Genomic DNA, 19,839 nt, shown 5'->3' with positions numbered 1-19,839 from the left:
GCAGTTTGTGTGACCGGAGCCGCATGACTTGGGAGGCTTGCTGTTCCTTCACTGGGATCCTTTTGTGTGCCCCCTCCCAGAGCAGGGACAGCTGATCCGCAGGGGCTCCATACCTTCGTTTTACACCAGTTAATTACACACTAGCATACCTCAGCATCACTCCCCCTAACCCCAACAGCTGTCATAACAAATACTCATCCATAGCAAACAACTTCCCCAAACAAACAGATTTATAAATAAGAATGAAGAGGGAAGGGCAGATAAGATGGTTAGAGTTCAAAGAACACATGCACAAAGGGTATCCACTTCCATACTTGTTTTACAAACAGTTTCATAATCTACACAAGGAGTTCTTCGTTTTCTGTCTGTCTCTGTGAGAGAACTTATGAAACGGTGCTCCTCCTGGGCTGACAGAGAGCGCTGTGCCTTTTTGTCTGCTTGAACAATTAAACAGATTAAATGTGATCAGCTCAGGACTGTTGAAGCGCTGGATATATTTGATGGCTCCCTGTGCTTGTATACCACGCTGCACGTGGTCCTGTCCTTACTGAGTGCCACAGCACTGCTCACAGCCAGCAGATCAAGGCCTCGCTTCTCTGTCAGCCCCCAGCCAGCCTCCAGGTGGGCGCTGCTAATGAGCCCCAGCTCTAGCACTGGTGTGGGCCTCTTCTTCCCAGGGTTGGAGGGGGCTGTGGAGGGGAGGGGGGCAGAAAGAGTCTGCTGGCAGGGTCAGCACCAGGCAGGGGGCTGAGGATGGGACAAGGATGAGGAACACCAGAGTGAGAGCTGAAAATCACACTTTTCAGCCCTTATTAATGGTGAGTTTGTACATGAGTGTGGGAAGATCGAGTGTGAGGGCCATGCAAGGAAAAAGGTTGTGCCACAGGGTGCATTATGAAACAGAAGTGCATTTTGTGCTCTTTGATCTGTGTTTATTGTGACTGACCACACACTGTTCCACTTGTTTGCACGCCGGCTGAATGGGCCAGGCGGTAGGTTCCCTTTGCTTTACAGTATGAGATATTCCAGAGTAAACAACCCCTCCTTCATCCTCGACGAGATACAAGAGAAAGCAGTGACTAATGAGAGTGTTTGTCTGATGCTGCCAGCCTCCACTTTTGTTTCCCGGGCTTTTGATGTGATTGAAACGTGTGCTTTCAAAGACACAAATCATCTCCTCTGCAGTGTTTGGCCCAAAATAAAGCTTAAAGGGAGGGTACGTGCTGTTGGTGTCTCCACATCACAGGGAAAAAAGAAGGGTGGCGATGTTTGGGGTGTAAAGGGGACTTTGATGATGGGATGATGTTTGAGGTGACCACAAACATGGAGATGCGATAATCCCTCTGCCCCCGCTTCAGCCATTGTGAATGCTAGTCAGCGGTGCATTCAGATGACTTCAACAATGAACAGCCCACACAATAGCTCCCTGTGCCATTTCAGTCTGGAAGAATAATATCTCGTCAGATTGTCCTTAATGGTGTGCGTTCTGTGTTTAAACTCTGGCCTTGTGCAGGAATGTGCTGAGCTTATAGCCTCAACATAAAATCTGTCGTCAAAATCAACCAGCAGTGTAAATTCAGCATCTTCTGCTCTCAAACTGCTGGAAAGAGAGCGAAAGTGTAGTTTGTCACCATCTCGTGTTTTGTTCAAACAACAAAGACACCAAGACTGATGTAAGGGGAAAACTTTTGGTGCTTATGGTCGGTGGTCTGGCTGCTGAGTTGTAGATTTCACTTTGTAGCATTACGTACAGTTTTAAAACGAAGAGAATGAAAACCAACTCAGCAGAAGCTCAGATATCATCTTTTATAACGGAGGCATTTTTTTTGCTTTCTTGGCGAAACCTGTATCTGCATCCATTACTCACAGTGTGGCTTAGCTAGTGACAGTTTGGTTAGAGACCCAGGAGGCGATTTGTGTTTTCGTCATGACCGCAAACCTCTTTGAAACCCTACAGCGTAACTTGTGCACAATGTGCACCTCCCCAGAAATGTAACTTGCAGTAAGCTGCAATGCCTGCTAAGGGTATATTTTATTTTAAACCGACATGAAAACAGTAATGGGAAAACATCCAAAGAGATGTTACTAACACATTTACGTGTAAATACATATCAGCCACCTAGCTTAATCGTTCTTGGCACAGAAGGAGTCTGGATGTGTGTGAAGGTTCTCAGTCATCCAGGTCATCGTAGTCAAAGGAGCTTGGAAAGAAAAGCGTCTGGACTTCTTTAAGTTACTTGAAGACGTTTCACCTCTCATCCGAGAAGCTTCTTCAGTTCTCGGGTCAAATGGTGGAGAGTCCCAGATTTAAGGAGTCTGCATGTACTTCATACTTTACTTGGTCACTAGCAACCTGTTGGCTTTAACCTCCTAAGACCCGAACTCTTTCATGGCATGCATTTTTAATTTCTCTTTGATATTTGGGCTGACTGGGACCTGATGAATGAAAAACAAACAATTACCAGTTTGTTTGTTTTTTTTACCTAATTTTTATTTCTAAGAAAAATGAGAGCCACATATGACGATAGTCGTTTAAAAATTTAAATAGAACAGTAGCAGTATAATGTCCTCGTAAGTGGATATCAGGCCCTTGTAGAGAAAAATTGAGTATTTTGGTCTAAATAACCCATCCACATAATAAATATGTGGACGCCTGGTCCTAGGAGGTTAAATATACCATCTCCCCTTTTTGACACTGCAACTTAAGCATATGTGTCCATATGAGGCATATGAGATGAGGTAAACCATGACATCTAAGTGGAAAAACTTGAGGGCAGTCTGTCAAGGGAGACACTCCATATAAAACACCTGGACCTGGATACGAATGTCGGCAGTGACATCAGCCACTTATGTAGGTTACGTCACAGGCTCTAAAAAAGATTCCCCACAGAAAATCAGGCCTTATGCTTCATAATTCCTTCAAGCTTTGCATCTCCAGATTTTTTAATAAACCTTTGGATTTTTGCAGACACTCTTTAAGGTAAGTTGTTAGTGGATTTCAGTAATCCAAGAGGATATATAAAGCATGTCTAAAATTCTCCATTTAAAAAAAAAGTCCTAAAGTAATTCGTAATGAATATGTCAGTGTCAAGCTGCCACACAGCCCCTGTCCCTCAGAGCGTGCACTCAAGAATGGGCAAAGATTATTGCTTTTTTTGAGGCGTCTCCTCCTTTATGCGTGCGTAAAAAGAGTTGGTTTTACGGGGGCACCGTTTCAGCACATGTTGGAACTCCTGCGGTGCTGGTCAGTCAGAGTGGAATACCCCTGTTTCATGGGTTCACACCAACGCCATAAAGGATTCTTTGTCACCCATGAGCAGGGTCATCTCTCTTTCCCACTGCCCAATAAACGTTCGCATTCTGCACCTTTCTTATGATTTTGTTTAGCTCACGGGCCCCAAACAAAAGTGCAAAGACTCGAATTATTCACAGGGAAATGAATAAAGGATTAATTTGCATTGATTTTGATCCACCATAAAAGGAGTAATTTTTTTTTTCCAAGACGAACCAGAAAGCAAAGCATTTTCCTTATCCAACAAAGCCAAACAAAAAGATCAATAGCACTTTCTAATATGGGAAGAGAAATCTCAAAATTGGTGCTTTTGTGTTTTATTAGTTTGGGGGATTTTCCACTTGGTCTGCAGTCACAGATAGACATTGACTTTTGTGTGGAAATTACGCTCTCGGTCACAAATTAAGAAAACATCAGTCTAAATTTAAATAATTTGGCCTGGGAAGGTTAAAAAAAGGTTCTTTATAAATCAAAAACTGACTGAAGAGTCAGTATGTTAATGCAGCAAACAAATGTTCTCTTTTCCACATTGTGTTTGTGTGTGTTCGACTCATTCAGCGGCATTCACCGTGGCCTGTGAAAAAAATCCTGTTCTCCTTGTAGCTGTGTTTGGTTTGGCTGGAATGGATTGGACACAAGCTCAATTTAAGCCTAAAGAGTGAAAAAGACTAATTTTATGCCTGATTCATCTGTGTTTGTGTTGGTTGTTTGTGATAAAACTAGCATTTTTTTAAAATTAATTTTTAATAAAGTGCATAAAACTTCATTTTTACCTGGAGTTTTGATAACTGCATGAAGTAAAATTGCAAAAAAGTATGAAAGGAATCCAACTGAATCAAGAGCAAACCATAAAAGACAAACGCGATGGTAAAGTGTGAACTAAAACCAACGTAAAACAGTGAAAAAGTCATGTATTGCAGTATTTATCAGAAACTCTCTCTTTTTAGTCGTGTGCAAAGACATGAAGTAAGAATAATAAAAGTTAACAGGAAAATGTGCTAACTGTAGCTCTCAAACAGACACCAAGTCAACTTTTTACATTTTCTTTGCCCCCCACATTTGATCCTTTGTCTTCCACTAGCCACCCCCTGTTTCAAATCCAACAACTTGTATACAGAGGGATGAGGAGGGGGGGTGGGGTTGCCCGTCCCATGGAGCGCAGCCTTGTTCCAGAGCGCCCAGGACGACCATATCTGTCATGGCGCATTCCACTGTGGGACCGTGAGTGGAGTGCCGTGGTGTGCCGGAGCTGCAAGTGTGGAGAGCTCAAAGGCCTGCTGAAATGCTGTAATGTAATTATGTGGACAGTCTCTCAGATCCATTAGCTTGAAATGGTGCTACAGCCCCACGCCCCCTCCTCATTCAGTCAGTGGGCAACCACGTCTTTTCTAAGGGGTGGGGTGTTAGCAGGGGGGCTTCTGAAGTCATCTGAAAAGACCTCCTCTGTCCTCATTGTGCTCATTGTCTTTGTAAGCCTGTTATTAGTGAGGGGAATCAAGTTACGGCCCTCTGCTGACAACAACTTCAGAGATTTTACACGCTCAAAAAATGATACCTTGCCCTCGTAGATGTGAAGCAATAACTTTTAGTTTAGTGATCTCTTCCGATTCTTAATGAATTATTTAGGGACTTTAACAATAATCAGCACATGACTGTGAATTCACATCAGTATTATTAGTGCATTATTTTATAATCTAAATGATCCTGAACAAAACAAACACTTTTCTTACAAAGCACAAAGGTTGGCTATGTTTTCTTCCGTAGAAACAGTGAACCGGGCATCGTAATTTAATCTCTTGCTAAAATCCACTGAGTACAACTGTCACGTCTGGAGCTATGTAAACAATCAGATCGTATTTATATCACTTAAAAACCATTTAACAAGTTAGCTGTGAAACTGCTGCTCAAGTACGAGCGTCAGGATAAAAGTGGAGATTGCATTAGCTTTGTAGTTTACAAAACATCCCTCGAACATTTATTCGGGAATCAAATTAAAGGTTCCAGCGATTTCCAAAATTTGATTTGGCGCTTTGTGTTTACCTAATCTCTGGCATTCACACAGACACCGGTGGAAATGTCCAAATGCGTCACTGCACAACTTTAAAGGCCTTTCCCATGTATTCCAGCCTAGTGACCCATTCTAAATAACCTATATCATTGGGGAACTGCTGTTTATAAAAGAGTCCATTGGGCCCTCCGCTGAAAGGTTTTTTTTTGGGGTGGAAGCCTGGATGAAAAGTGCAAAGAGGAGGATAAAGAAAAAGTATAGGAGATGTCAGGACGCCTTTGGAAGGAAAACAAACTGCGGAGACCAATGTGAGTTGACTTAATCTGATTAGACTAACCTCATCAACAGCCCACTTAAAAGGGAGAAGAAAGCCTTGAATTGGGGCGAGAGGCAAGAGAAAAGGGTCTCTCTCTCTCTCTGTTCAGAAAGCCACAGAGGCTCAGTGAATACACCACATTGTACTGGACATGCTGGTCTGCAGATGGCAAAATGACAACAAGCCGCTTGAAAAGTGAGGCAAATATAATTGATCTCGGGGCTTTTTTTCTCCTTTCTGCAGGTATGAAAACAGCTAAGGGAGTAATGAGATTAAGGAAGAATAAAATGAAAATACCACTTTTCCCTCACATTTGTGGTGCAAACATGCAGCCTTGAAGCCTTTGACTAAATGCACCCATGCCTGAAATGCCATGAGAAATATTTCCAGATTCATATTAATTTATTCAAATACTGACTTCTTATAAGGCACCCTGCGGTCGTGGTTATACATCAAACACAGAATAGCTGAAGAGGGAAATAGCTGATTTAATACCAGCACAATTAGTTGGTGTTAAAGAAAAACATCTGGCCGCTCCCAGACTGGACAAATCCCCAGCAACAATACGCATGAAATATCTCAACTTGGCAAATCCCTAAACATTGCTTGGCAGTATCTGAGAGGACACAGGTCCATATTTTTGCACACCTTCCTTCTTTAATATTTGCTTTAATCACATTCCATAATAAACTATCCACCCAGTGTTTTCAGTACTCTGTAAATCCGCCTCCCCGAAGCGAGAGGTGAATGCAGCAGCTGCAGGTGTCCTTTCAGTTGCAAGCTTAGATCTGCTTTGGTCGGGATTCTGGCTTCACTTGTTTCAGAAACCTCACACCACTAACTAGCACCGCTGAAGTCCTGCTGTCATCTCAGATTTGGAAACCTTCAGATGAGTTTGTCCTCACTTTTATCAATCAATGCTGGAAGAAGTATTCAGGTTAATATCGCACTAAATAAATAAAATGCTGCATTTCGAGTTTTAGTTCTGCTTTATGACTGAAGTGAAAGACTAAGTGTTATCATGCTGAATGACCCATATGAGTATTAAACTGTTATCATGAACTGAAGGCAATGAGACATTATTTAATTGGGTATACCTGTGCTTTTTTTCTTCCTTAAGAACGTCTTCTTGACAGCCACAGTTTCAGGTCTTTGCTGGACTTGCACCCTCTTTCTCAGGACATGAGTTTTGTTGTTACTGTTAATCTGCTGCAGACAGGTTTTCATGTCTGCCACTTCTTCTTTTAACCCTCCACTTGTTATCTCCTTAATGTCTTTTAAGAACATGCTGCACACGAAGGTCTTTGGCTCAAAGCGCTTTGGTAATCACCTTCTTGGTGCAAAAAATATTATTTTATGCCTGTCAAACTGTTTTATCTTTAGCATTTTTACATAGATACCTAAAGATAGAATTCAAAGTTTGCTCTTTGCTAAGTTATCTGTAATGTGCAGACACAAAACTGTTTCATCTCTTGAGTTAGGTGACTTTTAATGCTTGAATAATTCATAGGTCAGTGTTAAGAGGCTTAACAAACAAAGAAGATTCCTCGGAAAATGGTCAGGTGCAAAGACTCGACAGAAAATGAGTGGAAAAAGCAGCCAGCATCCAAAGAAACTTTAGAGGACCTTCAAAAAGCCTGGAGAACTGTTGCTCAAGACCACTTTAAAAATTACACAAAATATAAAGAAATGGAGGGTGGCTTGAACATTTTGCTCATTACTTTCTGTTCACAATTTGTGAATATACTAATTAGAATATTTATACTCTTAATCTTTAACAGTTAGCTACATTAAAGAAGACTACAGCAGAAAGTATACTTCCCTCTTAGCTTTAGAGATCTATAAAGTCCCTCAAATGTGCTCTTGTGGACAAACTCAAATGGCAAAGATTTCTAACCATCTATGATGACTGCCATGATTTCTGTGATATAGTCAATGTTCCCTCTAAACTGCGCGCGTGCGCAATTGCGCACTGCTGGCACGGTCTCTGCGCACAGAAAATCTGCGTTGGTCACAAAAAAAAAATCTAACCTGAATTGAAATTAAAATTAAAACTTTAACAATTCTGTTTTGCAGTGTTAGTCAGTGAGTGACTGGCTGTATGGGATTAGAACGATGCCGCCTTATCCCATAGTCCAGCCAATAACGCGATTCACATTCGTATATATGAAGCTAATCCACGTCGTTGACAGGCTATGACAGCGTCCTTGTGACACCGGTGTTTTAGCTAGCAAAGCCTGATATGGAGTGAAGCCACGTTAATGACAACGCATACAACCATTGGAGATGTGAGCAGGACAGACGGAACAATTGACGGGAAACTGTGGACTTTATACCAATTTTTAAATTGTGTTGATGGGCCACGTAAAACTGGAGTTATGATAAAAAAAATATCTGCAATGTTTGGTTTCCTTCCTGAATACTATCGTTGTTTATATTTACTGCGGGAAGAAACGGTAAAAACGGCTTTTTATAAGGAAAACCTTGAAAGCGCTCTCTGCCTGTGAGCAAAAACAAAACCAAACCCCTCCCCCTACCCTTTCCTATTGGTGGAAAAATGTACCATGTCGACCAATCAAAAAATGATATTGCAACATGGCATTTAGTTGTTTAGGAAGGGGGAAGTTTGACGGCGGTGTTTTGAGATGTGAGAGATTGTCGACGTTTAGCGCAAATCTTGTGTAGTTAGTGTGTAGTGTAGTCAAAAGTTTTGTTGTGTAAACAAGCGCGTCCATGCTCACAGGTGTACACACGGGTGATCACACCCACAAACTACACCCTTTTTGGCTCCTACCTCAAAGCACACTGTGTTCTGTTGATCTTATGTGCTGCACAATAATGTTTAACATTTAGTATTTACTGTCATATTCCCATATATCATTGTGATGTTGTTTATTCTATTACTCTTGTTCTCTTCTGCTTGCTTTCTTTTTTCTTTCTCAGCAGGTGATCCAGGTGATTGATATATGCATTTTTTTTTCTCTGCCCGTTCTGTTGGTTTTTGGTTTTTGCCCTTCTCCCCCGTCCCTCTTCTCAGCTGTTTCTCTTTCCCTCTTTCTTTCTCCCCTTCTTTCCCCCAGTCAAGTCTGTCCCGTATTCAGTAAGTGAAAATAAAATAAACAATAAAAGGTGAATCAAATGGACCATTACGGCAAGGCTGGGATGGTCAGTTTGGTAAAGTAAATCCGTTGGGCATCTTTCTTTGCCTTTAGACAACAATTCTGATGGCAAAAGAGCCAAACGGGACAGGCCAAAAAAAAAAAAAAAAAAAAAAAAAAAAAAGTTTTGTTGTGTGTGTCAGAACAATGAGGCGACTGCTGAATGTTACAGGTGTTACAGCAGTGATACATCTCCTGTTGTCAGGCCTGCAGGTATCAGGCTGTTGTTCTCCTTCATCTCATAGTGAACAGAAATTATTTTTTGGAGGGGCACAAATAATTTGTGTGGCATCAAATTTGATGCAGAACAGCTGATTGTTCTGTAAATAGTTTGAAATGTTTATTTAATAAAAACGGCTTGGCTGCATTTTTAGGTAAACAGCTGCAAAAAACTTTGTTGTTTGCATAACTCAGTTACTTTTTTGAAGAAGTAACTATATAATTAATTGCCCAACATTGGTCATTATTTACTGTATTTTGCAGACAGAGAGTTACAGGACTCTCTCCCAGACCACAGACTCATAATACAAGTCAGAGCTTTATAAAGAAAAAAGAGAGAGAGAGAAGAAAAGAAAGAAAGTTTTGTTTTCAATATTGGAGTTCAAGTTATTTTTTACTTCCAATAGTGTTAACATACTACACAGGTCATGAACAAGATTTTTTTTTTAATTTTCATTGTAGGTGGGCTAAAGCAGTTAATTAAAAGTAGTCTAACATAAATGTAATTGCTGTAATTTGATTATTTTAATAAACCATGTAACTTGGATGGATTCAATGCTGGCGTGACCACAGTGCACATGTCTGCTGTTGCTCACAGTGGCCCAAGGGACCGCTCAGGGAGTTTGTGTGTTCGCTCAGACACGTGAAAAATTAGAGGGAACATTGGTCATAAACCAAAGTAATGATTCCACATGTTTAGTTGTTGCTTTTCTGCTCCAAATCGGTCACTGCATCTGAAACAAAACACAGCCACCCAAAAAGCCATTGTAGCTGCTCAGTGTTGGGGAGTCACTGCGGTAAACACATCTACCAGCACTTGATTGGGAAGTGTGTATAAAGGGATTGCCAGGCCGACAGCAGCTAATACAGATATAATTGACTCTCCTTCTGCATTCTGCACATGGATTTGGAGAAGTGCACAGACCTATTGTACAACAACAAATTAAGCAGGCAGTGGTCAAAAGGAGCTGCTGAGCATTCAGCAAGACTGGACAACAGACTACTGAACTCTGCTAAATCTGCAAACACAGCTTCTCCCTCCTTCTGGGCCCTTTCATCTCCCCCGACATCTCCTCTTGCAGACCGCCGCCTCATAAAGCTAAGTCAAAAAGCAAGTACTCTCTCGTCTGGCGAATGTTGATCATTTACTAAAGGCTGCCGTTTCTCTTCTCTGCATTCCTCAGGCCGGCGATGTCGGCATGAGCTTTTAACGATGCTCTTGTGATGAAGTCACTCGAAAAGTTTCTTTGAGTTGAAGGGGAATTTTTGTTCTCTTTGTTGTCTGGGTCCAGATCTTTGAAATGCAGGAATGAAGAGAGAGAATTATTGATGGATCAAAATTATGAGGCCTTTTCTGACTCCAGATCAGGTTCAACAGGTGCTATTTCACCTGTACAGAATTATTACAGCAAAATCCCATTAACTCCTCTGCTGCAGGGAGTAGTCAAAGTAATCCCTGTGGAGCTGAGCAGAATTAGATCTGCTTCATTTGGGCCGATCCGAAAGCAAATAAAGCCAACGTGAACCCAAGCACACACAGCTGGCCCTTGAGACTCAGTATCCTGGGCAAACAAATGTCCAGCATGCCTCAGCACAGCTCACCCATGGGTGAGGGGGCCATGAAACCCTGAACAATGGCTGATACACTGAACTGATGCGCGGCTTAGCAAAGTTTTATTACATTTGGCCTGTTTCAATACGATGCCGGCCAAAAGAGGACCCCAGACTTTGTCGTCAGTTTTAAGATTACTATGACATCTTCGCCTCCTTAGAGCTGGTAATGCTCCTTTTGTTGCAGTGCGCCCACTGGCTTAACATGGAAATCTGGTGGTTTGAGTTTTAATTTGTGTCCCGGCTGCAGATCCATGTGGGGTAACCAAAAACTGTTGCTTTGTCTGTGTGGGGTTTGGATTTGATCAGTTTCAAATCTTACTTGTTATTATGTAAAAAGAAAAAAATTAAATGCTTTTAGCATATATAAAGTTAACATATTCATTTATCGAAGGATGACTTGCACATGCTCTGTGTAAGTCTCAAATATTTACTGATAACTTATGTTGATTTTATTTCCTGAGATTTAAACACTTATCTTACTTATATGTTTTTTTAATCATATGAAGGTCCAAGGCTGTAAAAACCTTTGTTTTACACTATGTGGATGTCTGCTTAGTCCATTTCAAATAAATAATGTTTGCAATGAGAGAAACACTCCAACTAAAGTTGTTTTATTTCTCCTTTACTGTGTAACACCCTATTCTCCTCTATTACTGGCAACAAGAACAAGTAGAGAAACAAACTTGAACATGAATTAAATGTAAATATTTTAGATGTCTCAATATGAATGTGTGTATATCTTATATTAATACTATAAATATATTTTCTAGGCATAAGTAATATGTTTCCTTTAATCTATTACTCTCTTTATTTATTTAAAATAAATTAAGTGACTAATAGCCTTATATTTGGTGCAAGTTTAAACAGAGCTGTGCCACCTTGTGGTCATCTCAAGACTGTGATCCTTGCCTTACTGCATAAACTTGTTCTCATACAGTTTACATTTAAAAACACACACATATCAGAAACTCTTTTTTCTGAGGACTCTTAGGAAAAGGAAATCCAATTAAAAAAGGACGTCACTGCAGAGCACGGCCACGTGGAAACTACAGTGGGTGCATCTCATGTAAGGGACGCACTAGAACTACAATCATGTAAAAACCGATGCTTACACTACACTGTAAATATAGTTAAGCCTTTATGTCTCGATTCTTTACAAAGCCTAAACTTTGGTCTACTTTATTTTATTTTTCGAAGTAAATTAACTTTTAACTTTTACAAATCAATCGCTAGATGGCGCCCTTCTCCTGCACAAAGTCCAAGCAGCTTTAAGCGAAAGGACGTCCTTGTCCATACACAAATGTACACGAAAGGTGTTCGTGTGTTTTAATGGCCTCACAAACTGAATAGATCCGCACAGATTCCCAGGTTTTCTTATTCTGTGTCGACATAAACGTCTGGCTGGAGCGACTTTATTTTATTTTAAAAGAAATTGTGACTATCTGTGATTTGTCCACTACAAGTACGTATGTACTTTAAACTGAATATATGATTATTGGTGCAATTATTAGAGGCTCCACCGAAAGATCAGAGCTGCAAGCACGAGTATTTATTATTGCAGTTTAAATATCTTCCGAAACTACTCTATTCTATTTTGTTCTATTCGTGTTAAATATAACGTTTTCATATTGCCAATCCCTTCTTGGTCTGCAAGCTCTAATCTGCGAGTTCTGGCGCGTGCTCCGTGAAGACGGGAAGACACCGTGCGCGGATGGCACGCGGACAGATGTGCCACCCCCCTCCTTCTCTTCCTCCACCACCGCCACCTCTTTGAGCTGGCTCCCGCGCCGGCATGATTGACGTGAAGCTGTTCAGACAGCCAATCAGAGAGCCCTCCGCGTTATTTGCATAAAGTGACCGCACGCCATTGGCTTGGTGCGTGCTGCTGCAAACCGCTTCGCGTGTCGTTACAGACGTCTTCTCCTCCTCGGAGGCAGAGAGGAGTTTTAAAATAAGAGTGTAAATTTGTTCTGAAGTTTAAAATGTGTGTGTCGGGGGTAGAAAAAAGTATTCTGCTCTGCATTTACTGGGGATACAGTCACCACCAAGCAGACTATATTCCTCTAAAACAGGCATGAATTAATTCACGGCATCAAAACAATGTAGCGTCAAATATTTTAATAACCCGTACTGATTGTTATCGCTGCCGGGGGAAAACACGTCAAAGGAAGGTCTGCCCAGTAAAGTTTTGTGTATAGACTCTCCATTCATATCGCTCACACAAACACACATAAGCACACACTTAGCTACACACAAGCACTACAACATTTTTTGACGGAGTAAAGTTGGAAGCAAATACCCCCACCTCCTCCCTCCCTGCCTCCCTTATCACTTCACAGGCCGGCCGGGCCGCTGCCGCTCGCCCCGCTTTGTTGTTTGTCTCTGCAGGGCTGATTGAGCAGCGCGTGACTGACGGCCCGCGGGGGTGTTGTCCAATCAGCGGTCTGCCCCGCGCCCAATGGGTGAGTCCTCTCTGCTATTGGCTGAAAGCGAGTGTGGGAAAGAATGCAGAGAGGGTTTCACACGAACTGGGAGCACGCGAGCCGGGTATAAGTAGCGCTGCGGCGTGTGTCAGCGACAGAAGTGGAAAGTGGCTTTGAGCGGCGCACCGCACGCACCGTACTCACAAGACAGTTCAGTGATAACAAGCGGCACAAGGCAGACTCGTCCGTGGGACTCGGTTGTCAGGCATATATCTTATTTTATATTCTGCAGTGGCCCCGAGTGATTTTTTCTCTCTCCTTTTATACGTGAGCTCGCAGTAAGGATTTACTTTTTCACGCCTTTTTGTTTTACCTGGTTTAATCAACAATGCCAGCTGACACTATGGAAAAGCAGACGGCATCCCCTATTGCCGGCGCACCTGCAAACGGATCGCACACACCGGACAAGCCAAAAAACGCCAGCGAGCACAGAAAAGTAAGTAATTTAATGTTTTAAAAGAACGGAGGGGATTCTCCTCAAGTGAGGAATATTTGTACAAGTTTGTCCTTTAGTTACGAGATGTTAGAGATATGACATCACCGTGCAGTCGTGCAAATCCGTATATGCGATTAGTAAATAAAATATTTACTTAAGAATTTCTTTTTTTATTTGCAGTCTTCAAAGCCCATCATGGAAAAACGCAGGAGAGCCAGAATTAACGAAAGCCTGGGTCAGCTCAAGACGCTCATCCTGGACGCGCTTAAAAAAGATGTAAGTTCAAAATTATCCTAGAAACTTTTTTGTAATGAAATATTTGTATTATTCTTATTCGTAGATAATGAGTTGGTTTTAAATATTCCTATTCCTTTCCACAGAGCTCCAGACACTCCAAGCTGGAAAAAGCAGACATCCTGGAGATGACAGTGAAGCACTTGAGGAACCTGCAGCGCGTACAGATGAGCGGTAAGTTGATATAATAACAAAAGTGGGTCGTAAAGTCACGACTTTTGGAAAGAGTCTCAAAGCTGCTTATAAGTTACTAATATCGCGTCCTCCCTCTTCCGACCAGCAGCGCTCTCAGCTGACGCCACGGTCCTGAGCAAATACAGAGCCGGATTCAACGAATGCATGAACGAGGTCACCCGCTTTCTCTCCACCTCAGAGGGGGTGAATTCTGAGGTGAGGTCGAGGCTCCTCAACCATCTATCCAACTGCTTGAGCCAGATGATGTCTATGAACTACCAGCAGCAGTCCCCGTCTCAGCAGGCACACCTGGCCCAGCCCCTGCATGTGCAGCTTCCATCCACTCTGCCCATCAGCGGGGCCGCAATGGGCCCCAAGCTCAGTCCCGCTGAGGCCGTGTCCCCCAAGGTCTTTGGTGGGTTCCAGCTGGTGCCCGCAACAGATGGACAGTTTGCTTTTTTGATCCCCAACCCGGCCTTTACCTCCACCACGGCCCCTGTCATCCCCCTTTACGCAAACGCAGGAGTGCCTGTTGCGGTTAACGCCAGCCCGGTGCACGGCAGCTCAGCACCCACTGCAGCATCTCCTGTTCATGGCATGACGTCCTTCTCCGGAGGGTCCCAGGCGGTCAGCCCAGTGGGGGTCAGCACCGGCTCCGAGAGCAGCGAGCCTGTGTGGCGGCCGTGGTAGCTTAAAGGGACCAGAGACTGCACTTCAATCCAGTTCGCATTACTTTTTCAATTTAGACTTTTAAGTGACTGCACACAACGTTACGGGGGTTGAACCTGTGACTTTTCCGCTATGGGATGGTAACTCTAACCACTTAATACCCCCTCCCACTAGTTCATGTTGTTTCGTTTTATGGAACAGGTGCTGCCTCTAATGGCGCATGTTTTTATAAGTATATCTATATATATAATTTATTGTTGATTCCAACATTTGGATGTCCGTGGTAAACATGCAGATGGAAGATTTATAGGATTTTCTTTCTTTCTTTGTTTTTTTTTTTTGTTATGATGAAGTACTTTTTATGAAAAGGTTTAGTTTTGTATAGCGGTGTCATTGATTGTTATACCAAAGCTGTGTTTTATATTCTTTGTTGTTTTGTGTTTGAGAAGAAGTTGGGTGTTCACCCACTGTTTTAATAAATGAGGTTTCAGAAATTATGTCTCGTCTTCAGCCTGCTTCTATCACGTCATTAATTAATTTTATGAAGTATCCGTATGCGCCTCTATTATGTCACACGCCATGCGTAAAACTTCTATTTAACGCGTAAAAGTCATATCGAGGATCAAACTGTGGTTAGAGTTAAGGATAAATCAGGGGGTAAACAATATATTTTAATATTCATGTTCACAGTGTAAACCCCTGCATCAGTTAAGCTACCACAGGTTGAAAGTGGCCACCTTGTCACCAGTTTGGCGGGAGCTCCTTACATCTGGCCCACTAAAGAATGGTCCCGGGGACAATAAGGGTGTATTTTTCTGCTGCTACAAAGGTAATTAAAAGTTTGAAAAGGGTCTCATCCTGTATGCAGCGGGAGCTTTAAAAAGTCTCAAATCCTATTCAAGAGCCTGGGAAATGCGCTCAGGGGTTAATGTCACTAACAGATTGCTTCAGTGAAAGGAGAATATGGAAGGATCCTCGCTTTCTTTTGTGGATCAATTGTTCGATTCCACTCCAAGCGGAATGGAGGGAACTTGGTTAGACTTCGCTTTCAGGGCAGGGGACCTTGGCGGAAGTCGTGGAACTGGAAGACAAATAAAACTGCAGGTTGTGGAATATTGTAACCTGATTACGATCCCCCATCCCACGCGCTGACACACAATCATTTAAACTGCCTTGTTTTTATTTCCAGTCTGCGGCCTACATCTGCTTAGGTGACTTTTCCGCACAGCGCCCTGCGAAGATTCTGCGTAACAGTGGTCTCCCTTTCCTTTTCCCACTTTCTGTTTACTCCTGGGTGAAAACATATCTTCCTCCAGTTAGTGGGGTCCGGAACTGAGGGCAGTGTTTCAGCGGGCCCCTGTACTTGGGATTAGGTTACAGCCCGGTCAAAACCCCTCAACATTTAATACTCCACCGGCGCGCCTTAGCTGTGCATGACTGGCACAGGCCAAAAGTAAGACGGGTTTAAAGTGTTTTATCTGCCCTGGCCGCCAACACGTGCAAAATAAACATTTGTAGTGCTTCATTCATTTAAGACGCGTGCGCAAATATAGAAAAATATCTATGTTCGTAAAGTTTTAAGCGTAATGGGTTATTTAAACTTTTAGGGCTCATACCTTCCAACCAAAAGCAGCTGTTTTAGGCTCCGAGACTAAAAACATGTGAAGAAATAGAAATAAAGTGATGTTGTTTATAGAATCTCTTCACAGTTCCGTGGCACTGCCTACGTGACCTCTAACGGGTGTTTTTCAGTGATACCTTGTAGTCACAACTCCTGGTTTTAATCTCCCCTTTACAGTTGGACTGCTTTGTCGATTCGTGTACTTGCGTTCTCACTTTCACCCCCCCCCCTGAAGTGGCAGTGCCCTGCAGATGACACCGGCAGTACATGGCATACTGAAACCCCACTGCCTGTGATCCTCAAGCAGCTTCTTTCTGCGAGGAGGCATACTGAAACACCAGTTGGCAGCATGTGTGGGTTCTGCGGTTGTTCCTACTGCCTTCGTGTCTGAGATAATAGCTCAGAGATGCCTTTGTGTAGCTGAGGTCGTGAGAACCGAGCGAACTAGTCTGCCTGCGGCCGGGCACAGCGCCAGTCAGTAAATCCCCGCTGGCAGGCCGGGTCGTGCAGCCGCTCTGCGGAGGTGAGGAGGCGAACATACACACACGCGTGGCCGCCAAGAAGGGCGCCTGGTCCGGTGTAAACATGAGGGATTAAAGGGAGGGAACTCGGATCCAGCTGTTAGGCTACATACTCCCAAGAGAAGTTAACTGAGTCCGTCATATTTTCATGGCAACCTTTTTTAAACTGTTTGCAAATCAGGTTAAAGCTGCCTCTGTGGACAGGCTGGGAGTTAGGAAGGAAGATAAAGAAATCCTATATTCACTGTTTGCTTTGAATTACCCAACAGCAGCTGCTTTAAGGTAAACACAATAGGCTTATAGAGACTGTGGCAAAATGTAAATGTTTCTTAAAACAACAACAACAACAATAACAAAAATATGAACAGCTGACGCAGAGGTGTCCACAGAAAGAGGTAGCCCACCTATGGTTATTAGTCTGCATCCAGATATGAACTGCTTAAACGTGCGTACATGGTTTATTGCCTAACAAATGTACAAGTCCCATGCTGTTGAGTTTGGATCATCGTCTGTGTACAAAACGAAACAGGAGGGAATCCGTCGAGAAAAGGATTCCTACAGAGGGCTGGATGTCCCTCGGGGACCTGAGCAATCAAGTCCCTAGGGAGAAGTCACTATTGAAGAGGGGGTAGGGGGTCATCAGAGGAGCCCACAAATTATCATTCTCATTAGCGACTGAATGGCGGATAACATGCGCACAAGTTGGCGCCAAATTTTTTTATCAGCACCTTTCCCTCCAAATCCAATTGTTTGTGTTGCTTAGGCAGAGCTCGGTGCTTTTTGTATGCAATTGCAGCCTTAGCCTCCATACAGGGATGCAGCACTCAGCTTACCTTAAATTCTTCTCTCCGCACATACTTTAAAATAATAGAGAGCTAGGAAAGCTCTCAGAAAATAGATAGATAGATAGATAGATAGATAGATAGATAGATAGATAGATAGATAGATAGATAGATAGATAGATAGATAGATAGATAGATAGATAGATAGATAGATAGATAGATAGATAGATAGATAGATAGATAGATAGATAGATAGATAGATAGATAGAGGACAGTCTATATTTGCTCCTTCAGCTGAAGACACTGCTGCAAGGAGGACATAGGGAAATGTTCTGCATGCTTTGGTCACAGGTTTTGAAAGGAGGGGCTGTATCAGGCATGAACTGTGTGTATGTGTAAGTGTATGTTTGTCTGTGTCTGTGCATGTGTGTGTGCGGACACTCCTCTTTGCACCTGTTTTCTTGAGAATCACAGAGGGTTGTACAGGGAGAGGAGAACGACAGATTTAGAGGGGTGGGGATGTTGAAAAAAGACACTGAAACTGTGAAAGTACAAAATGGACACACTTGCAGGTGTTTTTATTTCAGTGCAGATGATGCATGAAGCAGCTCCGAGTTAAGCTGATAGAATGCGTGTGTTTTAAAGTTTGACCTCAAATTTAATTACTTAGTACTTTATCAAGTGTTCAGTCTTTTAAGTTTTGTCCATACTTGCCTACCTCCTCCCCCCTGCCTGGTCTTTTTTGGCTCCCTCAAGCTTCCATCCTGTCCATGTATTTATAGTAAGGGAGCACTTATCCCTGGGACTGGGTGTGAGGTGTTGGGTGCGAGCAGACAGAGAAGGTGAGGCAGGGTGTGCAGACGCAACAGGACATGTCCAGCCTGATCAAATATCACAGGGTCTGGGTGCCGCGTGGGCTCCGTTGATCCTCACCGCTTGTCTACAGAACGTATTTCTGAAGCCAGGTTTGGCTTTTCAGCAGCTTCTTCAGTTTCACAGCATGAGGCCTTTGGCTTACAGCCTTTGCCACTGGTGCAAATTCCACAAGAGAAAGTCCTCTTGACAGGGTTAGAGGTCACCCCGCAGACTCCTAGGTGAAGAAGCCCCGTCTTCAAAAGTGGACAAATTTTATTTATGTTTTTTGTTGTTGTTGTTTTGTTTGTTTTTTTAAATCTGCTGAGGCGGGGTAATCCTTGTCTTTGCTTTACAGCTTTGACAGCTGTTGCTCTATTTTTGCTCTGGTTCAGAAACACTAATCTCAGAGATGATCAACTAATGTATGAGATATTAAAATGAAACAGTTTGAAGATGCAATCATGCTAAGGAGCTCCAGAGCAGCTCCCATCAAGAGCTTGTTTTCTTGACTAACACCGAGTCTAATGATGTGTGGTAACTAAATTATATGGTCCCACCTCAGTTTAACTCAGCTTAATTTAAAGATAAAGAAATATGAACGCTCAATTGTCCAAGTTAAACATGACAATTAGAATTTTAATTGACTCAATTGTCTATTTAATAATATTTAATATATTTTAATTTCTTTTCTTTTTTTTAGACAACAAAACCTTTTTTTTTGTAATGAAAACCGAAATATTATGTTGCAGTCTATTTATGATGACGCAGATGAATGTTTCATGATGGAGACCTTGCAAGATAGGTTGTGTATTTTGTGTTTACATCTGTGGTTAATTTTATTGATGAATTCTATTCTATACTATTCTATTTCTATACAATTTTATTAAGAATCAATAGAAGATTATAACTCAATATCGCCACCTAGTGTTTGAAACCTGGATAGAAGTGTGTGTGTGTGTGTGTGTGTGTGTGTTGGGGGGGGGGGGGGGGGGGGTCCAGACATTGCTCAGTTGTGGGGACTGAAATCTGGTTGCACTGTCACATAATGTGAAGCTTCTTCTCATGTGTAGAATAAAAGCATGTCATTGCATTTTGGGGTGAAGAAATGCTTTAGGGTTAGGCTAAGGTTAGGATTAGGCAAGTTGTAGTTCTGGTTACGGTTAGATTAAGTCTCTAGGAAACAAATGCAAACTAACTAAATGTCCTCTCAAGTCAGTGATGCACAGCTGTGTGTGACTCACCTAGTGGCTCACTGCATGCCCCGACTTGTACCCAGTTTAACACCTGAGAAGAGCCTGCACAGGTCTGACCCATATGTCTGTAGAGGATACCTCTGTCTGCCGCTGTTGTTTGTGTGGGAGCACAATTTGTCCTCTTCCTTTCCTTGTGTGTGTGTG

At 42.5% G+C, this 19,839-nt stretch overlaps 1 protein-coding gene across 2 annotated transcripts; it reads left to right on the top strand.

Moving 5' to 3' along the window:
* Nucleotides 1-13,185: 13,185 nt before the first annotated feature.
* On the top strand, nucleotides 13,186-15,160 carry hes4 (hes family bHLH transcription factor 4). 2 transcript variants are annotated; one of them, XM_086278338.1, is made up of 4 exons: nucleotides 13,186-13,526; nucleotides 13,707-13,802; nucleotides 13,907-13,994; nucleotides 14,104-15,160. In XM_086278338.1, the coding sequence occupies exons 1-4, from the start codon at nucleotides 13,419-13,421 to the stop codon at nucleotides 14,682-14,684; spliced, it is 873 nt and encodes a 290-aa protein (XP_086134464.1). In that variant the 5' UTR covers nucleotides 13,186-13,418; the 3' UTR covers nucleotides 14,685-15,160. The 2 variants fall into 2 exon arrangements, with proteins under 2 accessions (XP_086134464.1, XP_086134463.1); XM_086278337.1 differs by having other exon boundaries at nucleotides 14,101-15,160.
* Nucleotides 15,161-19,839: the final 4,679 nt, after the last annotated feature.

This window comes from Aulonocara sp. 'chitande type north' Nkhata Bay, linkage group LG20, assembly GCF_057382095.1.
Source record: "Aulonocara sp. 'chitande type north' Nkhata Bay isolate Kocher_YH1m ecotype deep benthic linkage group LG20, A_spYH_male_GT1.1, whole genome shotgun sequence".
NCBI classification, from domain to species: domain Eukaryota; kingdom Metazoa; phylum Chordata; class Actinopteri; order Cichliformes; family Cichlidae; genus Aulonocara; species Aulonocara sp. 'chitande type north' Nkhata Bay.
Note: the sequence above shows the minus strand (reverse complement) of the source record. Positions and strands in the feature narration are given on the sequence as shown.